The sequence below is a fragment of the Monoraphidium neglectum genome (assembly GCF_000611645.1).
Source record: "Monoraphidium neglectum strain SAG 48.87 unplaced genomic scaffold scaffold02034, whole genome shotgun sequence".
Classification (NCBI taxonomy): domain Eukaryota; kingdom Viridiplantae; phylum Chlorophyta; class Chlorophyceae; order Sphaeropleales; family Selenastraceae; genus Monoraphidium; species Monoraphidium neglectum.
In genome coordinates, this window is record NW_014011594.1 from 1 (window position 1) to 10791 (window position 10791).

A 10791-nucleotide genomic window follows, 5' to 3' on the forward strand; every position below is an offset into this window, starting at 1 on the left:
GCATTGGTGATTGCAGGGCTTGGTGAGAGAAATATGGACACATGCCCACAAATCCCTTCAAAGAGGCCCTGGCTGAGATTATTGGCTGAGCGGGTGCAAGTCGGGGTAGGGTGCAACCCTATCTGGTGTCATCGCGACAGCCCGGCTCACCATCCACCTCGCGCAGCAGGCGGCGGGGCTGATGGGCAGCAGCCAGGCAGCTGAAGGCCAAGATGAGGCTGGCCACGGCCACGCGGGTGGTGCTGCGGTGGAGCATGGCGGTGTTGATGTTGTCGAGGATTGGGTGGTGTGCGACGGCGCAAGGCACAAGTTAGACGGCAATGTTGCAGGGCTGCTCGGTTGATTCGGATGGCTCCTGGAATCAATGCGACGTCTCATTGACTTTAAACAATACGTTTGCGGCTTCTGACGGTTGCTGGTGAGTTCTTAGTAGCTGCCGAGCTCACTCAAGCATTGCAGGAAGCTAGCTCGCAACTCAGGCCGTCCGAAAAATGTTGCACATTCCTGACGTCGTCTATACACGCGATCCCAGGTGCAGGCTCAGAGATCTCTCGCCACGACGATCTGTCAGCACGGCGGAGGCGCCAGCTGCGCTCATCCGAAAGCCACTGTTGAGCGGCTCAGGATCACAAGGATTTCTAAACGAGCAGACATCTTGCTGTCTGGTCAGCTAGATAAGCCGGCGGCTTGTGGCGGACTGTTGCCAGCTCTAGCTGCAACACAACCGTCCCTGCAGCCGAGTCTCTGGGTTGCAGGAGGCTGTTGCAAACAAGCCCTAGCGTAGCGTAGGCGTCCAGTGTCAGACAAAACTACGATGAGCACAGGTCATGTGGTTCTGCCACCCCACGTGCGCTCGGGCCTTGGCTGCTGCTTGCGCTTGCCTCGACTCATCGACGCCCCTGACCCCCGCAAGGGCTCCCCTTTGCGCCCAACAAAACCAGCACGCCAAAGTGCAATGTCCACTGCAGACTGCGGCCTAGCCTTCCAGACGGGCCTGCAGCGTGCATGGTCAGCCGCTTGGCAAACCCGTGGCGACTGCTGCAACACCACAGCGACTCCCCCTCTCGCATCCCAGATGAGCCATCGCCGGTGCACTGCTGTGCTGCACCCCTGCCTGCATTTGCTGTGCAAGCGCCGGCCATGTGTTTGCTACAACGCAAAGTCAAGGTGCAAGCACGTGTTACTACGCAGATGATTACACGTGCTTCAGGCTGCTGAAGTCCAGCCGCGGCACCATCCGCACGCCTGGCCGCCGCCAACCCTGCTGCTGCTCGCCCGAACCACGGCGCGGCGGGCCAGCAGCGGCCCCCCTCCCCGTCGAGCCCGCCTCCCTCCCGGCCGCCACACGGCCTGGCCGCGCCGCGCCGACGCCTGTGCCTTGGGGCCCGTCTCCGCGCCTCGCCCGCGGGCTCCCCGGCGGCGAGCGGCCGCGCACCGCCAGGCACTCTGCAGCGAGGTCTTGGAGGCCGCGGCAGCCGCTCTCATGCAGCCAGGGCCTGTCAGGTGCTGCGCCCGCCGCGGCGCCAGCGCACACGCGCTGAGGCCCTGTGCCGCCGCCGCCGCCGCTGCCATGCAGTTGCGAAGGGCTGCTTGGTAACTGCTGCTGCAGCAGGTGGCACTCATAAGCGCTCCCTGGCCTGAATGGCGGTTCCAATATGCCGCCGTCCTCAACGTGGCCGTCACAATGAGGCAGCCGCCTGACTGTCATCAGCCCCAATATCTCCTGAAGCGCCCGCCGCGCCGCCGCCACGCCCGCATGCGTCTGCGCTTCCAGCGCCCCGCCGCCATGCGGCCGCGGCGGCGCGGTAGGCGGCCGCGCAGCGGCGGCGGCGCTTGCTGGACGCCGGTCCAAGGTGCGGGGCGGGCCGCCGGGGCGCGCGGTGGGGGCGGGACTGCAGCTGCACGGCCGCGCAGACGCCTCTTGCTCGGCGATCGCCGCTGCAAACGCGCCGGGTATGCCGGTGCGGGCCCCGGCGCCGCAGCCCCTGTCCACAAAGCGGGACATGTCCACCAAAGATGCGTGCAGCACCGCTCGCATCCGCGCCGTGCGGCCGGGGCTGAATCCCCCCGCAGCTTCCGAGGCCCTTGCCCGTCTGCCAGATGCAGGCACGCCGCCCGTGTGGGTCAGTGCAGCCTCGACCCGCAAAACCTTTGCTTGCAGCGCCCGCAGCTGCGAATCCAGCTGCACGCAGCGCGCCTCGTGGCCGCAGCCGCAGCTGCCGCCGCCTGCGGTGGCCGCGGCGCCGTCGATGCGAATGTTGAGCCGCACGATGTTATTTGATTCATGCAGCACGGCGGCCTCGGCATCGGCCGCCACGCACTGCGTCGCGGCACTGCTCACTGCCAGCTCAGCTTTGTGCCCCGCGGCCAGCGCCGCCGCCTGGGCCTCTGCGAGCAGCTGCTGATCCCTCGGCATGAAAGCGAACGCAACCTCGGATGTCTGGCACGGCAGTGACGCGGCCGACGGCGCCGCCTCGACAGCGGCGTCGGCTCGTTTGACTGCAAACTGCTGCTGCTGTTGTGCTGCCCGATGCTGGGATGCAGTTTCACCACCATCTCCCTGTGGTTGCTCTTGTTGCTGCTTCGGTTGCTGGTCCTGCTGCTGTTGCTCCTGCTGATATTCCAGCTGACCAGATAAGAGCTGGTTCCTCTGAATCTGCTCATCCAGCTCCTGCTTCAGAGCACCCATGACAAGCTCTGCATCAACGACCCGCTGCTGCAAAACCTCCATTGAGCAGCTCTCATCGCCGCCCGGTGCTGTGGCGCCCCGCGCTGGCTTGGATGTGCTGCGCCCTGCCTCCTTCGCCGCCGCCCCGCACTTGCTTGGCGGCCGCTGTTGTGGCTGCTTGCCAGGCGCGCTGCGACTGGGCGTGCTCTGCCTGCGTGCAGATGCTGGGCCGCCAGCGCTCGCTGCAGCCGAGCGCTTGCCACTGGCCTGACCAGCTTTGCTGCTGGCCGACGGGCTGGTGGCAGCGACGAGTTCTGGTTCAAGCGACTCATCACGATCGGCCGCCTGTGAACGCGTAAAGGATGGCTGCGCCAGAGGTGCAGATAAGTCCGACTGAGCGGCTGACGGCTGCTGCCCTGCGCCTGGCATCGCCTTGCGCTGCAGCTGGCTGTTGCTTTGATTTTTCAATACATCGCCGCGCGGCGGACCTGCAGCAGCGGCACCCTCAGTGTGGTCTTCGCTGCTGCCATCGCTGCTGCCGCTGCTGCCTTGCCGCACGATCGTCAGCACCTGCGTGCCCTCGGCCGGCTCGCTGAACACCTCGATGCGCCCTTGCTGCGCCAGCGGGGCCGCCGGGCCGCCCGGGTATGGCGAGTCCCCCTGTTCCTGATGCGAGGCAGCTGCCCTGTCACCGCTGCCCGGGCGCACTGCTGTGTGGGCGCCGCCCAGGGTTGATGATGAGGCCGCCGGCTGGGACTGCCGCAGCTCGTTTTGGGCCTGCGATGGTTGCGGTGCGTTTGAACAATGCACGATGGTAAAGGGAGTTGGCGGGTTGATTATAATAGTAGACTTTTGGCGTTGATGACATCTTCTGTCATGAAGCTCAAGAGCTTATTTTCAGTAACACCTAAGCAGCCACACCAACAGCCCAAAAAGACGAGCAGCTGGGCTGGCCACACACGGCGGCGGCATGCGTCACCAACGCTCACCTGCTGCAGCTGCGCCCTCATTGCCCTGTGCTCGTCCTTTATCTGCCGCAGCAGCTGCAGCTCCGCCAGGTGGCCCGCCTCCCACATGCCCTTTGCCTGACAATACAACACAGCGCCCAAAACGGGGTAGGTGGCAAAAAATTGGAAGGCAGCAACAATAAAATATCCAAGTTTGGGCTGCCCCACGCGGCGCCCGTGTGCCGGCGCCTGACTCAGTACACGCGAGTGCAAGCGGCCGACGAGCGGCGCATGAGACGGGCGGCGCGGGTTTTTTTGTGCTGCGGCTCACCTGCTTTACGCGCCTGTCCACCTCCTCCTCAACCAGGGCCTGCCACGCAGCCCTCAGCTCGGCTGCGATGCTGCGGGGCGGCCCGCCCTGCTGCTGTCTGGCACCGCGCTGCTGCTGCTGCTCCTGCCGCAGCCGATGCTCCTCTTGCTCCTTGTGGCGCCGGCACGTGTGGCGGTGGCAGCGGTGGCGGCGCCCGGGGCTCGCCGCGGGGTGCTGCGGGTCGCTCTGCTCCCCGCCGTCCGAATCGCCGGCCACTGCGTGGCCATGGCACGGGCTACAATGGCGCGAATGATGGTGGCTGTGACGGCCGGATGCAAGGGTTGAGCGCTCGCCGCTGACGATCCACGGCCCGCTGCTATCGTCGTCCACAGCCGCCGCGTCGTCATCGTTTGACGCCCGGGCTCTGCGCACGGGGGCAGCTTGTCATCACGGGTCAAGCATGACACTGCATGATGTCATTATGAGTGGCAACACATGCACAAAATCATCCAGCAGTCTGAGCTCTGGCGGTCGCGCAGCTGCCAAACGGCCATCCAGGCACCTTCTGGGCTGAGGATCCCTACGCTCGTGCAGATTTGCCAGAAGCAAGCCCACGTGGGTGCGTGCCCACACCTGCCAGTGGCCAGCACGCCGTCCGCCCACTCCCGCAGCTCAGAGCAGACCTGCAGCTTCCGCTTGGCCCTGTCAGTGGCCTCCTCGGGCGCCAGCTGCGCGCCGCGGCGCGAGCCTTCGCGCCAGTACCTGCGCAAACGCGCGTGCGCTTTCTTGTATGGCAGAATTCAAGCGGCTGCTGCAGGCGCGCCCCGCTGACTCTGCAGCGGGCCAGCTGTGGGCTACCGGCGCAGCACAGCGAAGCGCTTCGCTGTGCTGCGCCGCTCGGCACAGCGCACAGGCGGAGGCTCGGCCGTTTGAAAAGGCAGCGCACGGCCCCCTGCAGGAGTGATGTTGTGCTGGATGGCCCCAGAAGAGTGCTCACCGCGCCGAGGGGGGCCCATGGCCGCCCAGCACGCGCTCTATTTCCGCCACATCATCGAACTCGCTGAACCGCAAGTCCTCAGCCCTCCCGCCGCCGCCGCAGCCTGCCGCATCCCTTTCGCGTGCTTGCGCCGACGCGCCCGCCCCGCCGATGCCGCGCGTGCTGCCGTCGCTGTCTGAACCGCCGTCATCGCTGCCTTCGCCGGCGGCGCCGCCCCAGCAGCTGCTTGCTGTGTGGGCGGGTGGGCCATGGTCGTCGGCCTCGGCGGCGCCGGCGGGCTGCTCGTCTTGGTTGAGGACCCGGCCCCGGACGACGCGGCGCTTGGCTTCCTGCCTGCTCCATGATAAGCCCGCCAGTCAGCGGGGGACAGCAGGGGGATCCAACTTTTGTGCGGTTTCCGAGGTTGGGGAGTGCTGCCACTCGGGTGGCCTCAAGGTGCGGCTGCGCAGGCAACAATTTTTGGTTGCATGATGTCACTGCGCCTCTTATCATTCCGCATCAGGCAATTTGGTGCAGTCCTCACCCCTGCGGCTGCGCACCTGTCCATCACATCCCCCAAAACTTTCAGCAGCATCAGCTCCCCCCCGCCCCCGGCCGCCAGCGCGCCCGGCGGCGGCTGCAGCGCCCCGGGCCCCAGCGAGGGGCGCGGCGTGACGAACAGCAGGGGCGGGCCCGCAATGCTGCCGGATCGGCTCCGCAGGGCGACAGAGCTCAGCGCACGGCGGGCCGCGGCGCCCCATAGGCGGCTCGAGGCCCACGACACCGCCCGCTGCGGCCCCGCTGCAGCCTGAGGGGACGCCACGGTTGACTGCGGGTCGGACCCGCATGGTGACGGGGCCGCTAGCGACGGACGTGCAGCAGTAGTGCTGGTGGCCATAGCTGCGATCGCGCCGCTCTCGCCAGTCTCATGCTCGACCGGCACTGTCAATGTCTGCTCCTGCCGCACCAGCGGTGTCAGCACGTGCTGGCGCTGCAAGGGCGCGGTGTTGTGTACGTGCACCGCAGCTAGTCAAATGGCCGCATAGGTTCACATGAAAGTCATGCTAGGGGTGCTTATGTGTACGAGCGCTGTCGTTCGAAAAGCTTTGACGTGGGTTTGAACACTGATGTAGAAGTGTTTGTTCGCAGATCATGGGTATGAATACATTTATTGGAAACAAGCTCGCAACAACACCAGGCGATTGCACTGATCTGCTGCAGCGTCCGAGTGCTAAATGCAGGCTTGTTGGAGCAGGTGCGGAGCATCAGGATTGTGAAGCTTGGCCCACGCATAATCCATGCGAATGCAGCTGTGCAGCCTGAAGCTCCGTGATTGGCGGCGCACCTGGGTGCAGCTCGAGGTGCCGCACGTGTCACCGGCAGCGAGCGCGATGCGGGCCGCTGCCATGCCTGCGCACGCAGGGCCCTCTCTGCGAGAGTGACGCCCGCTCGCTGGGCGCGGTCACGGAGTCGTTGCCGCAGCATGCGGGCGCATGCGGGCGCCGCTGACGGGGCCACCGTCCGCTTCGCAGTCGGTGAGCCCCCGCGCACGACCCTTTCGCCCCACCTGTCCATCGGCCGCCCCTGGCCTTTCCGCGCCTAAGTCCGCATCGCTGACAGCTCGCACGCCGATAGGCAGCATGACGCGGCCGTTTGATCACGTCAAAGCCCCCCAGCCACCAAGTCAACGCGCCCCCTCTCTCGCCCCTGCGACGCGCCCCCGCCGCCCTCATGCAATCCAACATGCAACGCGTAATCCAGTCGGCGACGCCCACGAGCGCTGGAGCAACGACGCCGACGGCGCCGCGCTGCGCGTGCTGGGCGTTGACCATGCGATCTGGGTGGGCGACATCGGCAATAGCGAGAACCTCCAGCTCGTGCAGCAGATCGCTGAGCTGGACCATCCGAAATCAGTCATGCTCGGGAATCACGGTGCGGAGCTCGAGGTCTTGATCCAAGGCGGCGCTCTGCCCAACGCATCGGCGCGGACCGGGCTTTGCCGCGGGCGCAGGGCCGCGCTTCTTTGCGCATGGGGCCGCCTCATGCAGAGTGGCGGGCCGGGCGGCTGGGCGGCAGGTCCGGCCTCATGTGATGCCGCGGGGGCGGCCGCAGCTGGGCGGCTGGGGGACGCGGGCGCGATTCTGGATGGGTTCCGGTGGTCGCAGACGCAGACACTCCGCCCTCCCACCTTCCTTCAACCCAGTACATGGCTGGCCCTGAATGCATTCCGCACCCACCCTGGCCCCCACCCAGACGCCTGGACGCAGCTCAGCTCCCGCCGCCACACCGCCAGCCCGAAGCGCATGCGCGTGACTTCAGCCCCCGCCGACGCGCTGCGCGAAGAGCAGCTCTGCGCCCCCGCCGGCGTCGCCGGCGCGGGCACGGGGCGCGGGCCTGTGCAGCTGCAGCTTGAGGCGCTTGGTGACCTGTTTGTCGGCTACAAAGAGGCCCCGCTCGACGGCAGGGGCGTGACGGTGGTGGGCGGGCGGCCCTTCTCGAAAGTGAGCTGTGCCGGGCTGCTCGGGCGCGTGATGGCGTGATGACGCGGCTGTTTGTATCTTGCCGTGGCAGGAGGAGGGGAAGGTGAAGTGGAGGCCTGCGCAAGCCAGCCGGTGTCGAGCAAGGGTGGCATCACAGGCGTTTCCCGCTCTCGCTCGCCCCCGGCTGGGGATGTGGCAGCAAGGGTCAAGGCGGCCGGACCCAACCGCAAACGCAGCGCGTCGCGGGTGGGGCGGCGCGGAACGCGGGGCCGCGCCTCGCGCGGGGCGCCCCCTCCTCCTCCTGACGTTGCGGATTGCACGCGCGGCACACACCGCCCCAGGGGGGCGGCAGCTGGTCGTCCATATCTGTCTTCATGGCGGCAGTCTGCGGCGTGGACAGCCTGGAGGCCTCCGCGGAGAAAATCGCCGCGGTGGCGCGCCCCGCGGCGGAGCGCGGGGACGCTGTCGTGCTGGTGGCGCACAACGGCCCCGCGGGGCTGGGGGCGCGGCGGCAGGATATATGTGGCGTCGACTGGAGGTGGGGGCTCGCTGTTGCGGGGGAGGGGGCGCCTGCTGAGCCGTTTCAGCTCCGTTTGTGCGCACTGCAGGGTGAAATCAAAGGTCTACACCAGAAACGGATAATTGGCTCGGGCGCCTGAGGCTCGCCCCCCACCCCAAAAGCCCACCCTGCTCCCCACCTCGCCCACGCCGATCGCCTGCTTCCTTCCCCCCAACCCGTCCCTTCACCACCCTCCGCCGCCGCTGCCCCGGCTGATTCCACCCCATCGTCACCCCGACGCCACCCTGATGTCACCCTGTCGTCACCCTGATGTCACCCTGACGTCAGTAGGAAGGAGCAGGGTGACCACGGTGACCCTGACCTGGCGGCTGCCCTGGAGCAGATGCGGCTGGAAGGCCGCCCCCCCGCGGCTGTCGTCTTCGGGCACATGCACCACACACTGCGAGGTGCGCAAGAGTAGAATAGAGTAGGGTAGACGGGGCGCTGGGCACCCGGTCTGCTTTAAAAACGGGTGCGAGGCTCGGGGCAACCGCCCGTCCCCCCCACAGCCCCACTGGTACACACACTGCGAGGTGTGCGTGCTTCGATGCAGGCGCGTGCATATGCTCGGGGTCCTGTGCGCGCGCTTGCGGCTGAGTTGGCGAGCCGTGCGTGACACCGCGCAAGACGTGCTGCCTTCTGCAGAGTCGTGCTGGTGTGACTTTTGGGTCGTGCAACTGTTCCTGTTGCTGGCTGCCCTCACTCCCCGCTCACTCTGCAAAACCACCCCTGTTTGTTGCACCCCGCACCATAGCACAAGCGACCCACCCCCTGGCCCGCCCCTCACAAACCCCGACCCTCGGAACGGCAGGCGGCGGCCTGCGGCGCATGGTGCACGTCGACCCTGAGACCGGCACCGCCTTCCTCAACGCCGCGACCGTGCCGCGGGTGACCAAGGTGCCCGGCGCCCCCAATGCGACGCTCCACCACTTCCTGGTGTTCGACGTGCGCGCCGGCGCGGTCGAGTCCGCGCGGGACGTCTGGGTCCGCGTCACGCGGCGCGGGGCGGCGGCGGCGGCGAAAAACGGCGGGGGAGCCGGTGAGGCGGTCGATGCTGCGGTGGAGACAGAGACAGAGGTGCTGCGGACCGTGTGGGGTGATGAGGGCACCGCGAGGGTGGTGTGGGATGCGTCGGAGCAGCGGTGGGACCACGTCATTGCGGGCGGCGGCGGGGACGGGGGTGGGGATGGGGACGGACGAGACGGCGTGGCAGCGGCGGGCAACGGGTTGGGTTCTGCGCGGGCGGTGCGGTCGTGAAAATGCGGGATGCAATTCTTAGCGATCACTGCCTCAATTTGTTGTGAGCTGCCTTGGATTTGCAAACAGTCCTTGTTATCATTTTGTGAGCGCGGGCTTGTGAGCGCGGGCAATCTTGTTCAAGTTGGCCTTGCCCATTCATGCAACACCTTGTGAGTCCCTCATTCACAACCGTGCCGCTCCTAAAAGTGGTATCAGCTACATTTTTCCCTTGTGTATGTGCACCATGCTGGCCCTCACTGCCTGACTTGCTGTTTTGCAGACTGCAAACCCCAGCCCTTCAAACCCAGCCTTTCAGCAGGGGCCCGTCGTCCGCAGCTCAATTGATGGAAGCGGTGCGGCGAGTAATGAAGTAATTGTAATTTGCATGGAATCCATCAGGCCGATCACAAACAACTCGGGTTTACCAGCGGCAAGCAATGCCCGAGTCGAGCACAGCTAAACCGTGAGCACATCAAGCTGCCCCCGCGGGCGAACTGCCAAGCAAGCGGCCCCAAACCTGGCAGGTTTGTACAGCAGTACAAAGGAAAGCTGCCATGTGGGGGAAAACCAACCGCCGCTGTACTGCTGTACAGTTGAACAGCGCGGTCACCGGGAACCGTACCGCTTGATGGGATCCGCCTGTGACCCGAGCCGCGAGCCGACGCGGTACTTGTCGTACCGCACCTGAGGGCGGATGGATGGCCGGCGGATTTCAGCGGTTTGATGGCTGGACGGTTGCCGGCGCCGCGGCTGGGCAGTGAAGGGGATGCAGCAGCTGCGCTGCGACGAGCAGACGCGCCGGGCTCTCGCGACTTGAGCGGCGGCGGCTGCACATGGGGCCGGGCTCGCACGCAGCCCCAGGTCGATGTTGCATCCCCCCCTCCAAAAACACCCAAACACCATCTGCCACGAGCTGTGAGCTTCATGCGCTGGCCACGCACGAACCCCTTGCCTCCTCACACCACCCCAGGCACGCATGCCCGCGCGCGTGCGCGCGCGCGCGCACACACACACACACACACACACACACACACACACACACACACACACACACACACACACACACACAGGCACACGCACACACACACGCGCGCATGCGCGCGTGTGCGCGCTCAACACACGCACGCAACACACACAGAGGCGTGCACACACACGGAGGCGCCAACACACATGTGTGTGCGAGTGTACAGACGCACCTGCCGCGCGTAGTTGTTGTCCTTCAGGCCCAGCTTGTGGATCACATAGCAGAAAGATTCAAAGTCCGTGCGCCGCAGGTACACCAGCAGGGCGCGCCGCTGGTTGAGCATGGCCTGCAGGCCCCTGCGCAGTGCGTTATGGAGCCGTTCCCGGGGCAGGGCGGCGCAGGGGCGATGATGAGGGCGGCGCGGCAAGGCGAGCTGGGGCTGCAGACGTGGCGCGCTGGGAGCCCAGCGGCGTTTGACGGCGATCCTTCCCCTCCTCAGATCCGAGCTGCGCTGACAGAGCGGATGATGTCACTCCCATATGTGAGTCGCCCCGTCGGCCCGGCTTGCTTCTGCCCCTCTCACGCCTCTGACTGCGACCTCTCCCCCCCTATGACGCCACGCCGTCCCCGCCCTGCACCGTGCGACAC

The 10791-nt window shown here is 66.4% G+C and overlaps 2 protein-coding genes across 2 annotated transcripts; one reads left to right on the plus strand and one right to left on the minus strand.

The window, feature by feature from the left end:
- Nucleotides 1-6384: 6384 nt before the first annotated feature.
- MNEG_9708 (metallophosphoesterase) lies at nt 6385-9197 on the plus strand (the record flags this gene model as incomplete). The annotated part of the gene is made up of 6 exons (XM_014041819.1): nt 6385-6436; nt 6663-6977; nt 7155-7402; nt 7723-7919; nt 8232-8347; nt 8752-9197. The coding sequence occupies 6 exons, from the start codon at nt 6385-6387 to the stop codon at nt 9195-9197; spliced, it is 1374 nt and encodes a 457-aa protein (XP_013897273.1).
- A 588-nt stretch (nt 9198-9785) lies between these two features.
- On the minus strand, nt 9786-10486 carry MNEG_9709 (hypothetical protein; the record flags this gene model as incomplete). Its single annotated transcript, XM_014041820.1, has 2 exons — nt 9786-9863; nt 10376-10486. The coding sequence occupies 2 exons, from the start codon at nt 10484-10486 to the stop codon at nt 9786-9788; spliced, it is 189 nt and encodes a 62-aa protein (XP_013897274.1).
- Between the last annotated feature and the right edge of the window lie 305 nt (nt 10487-10791).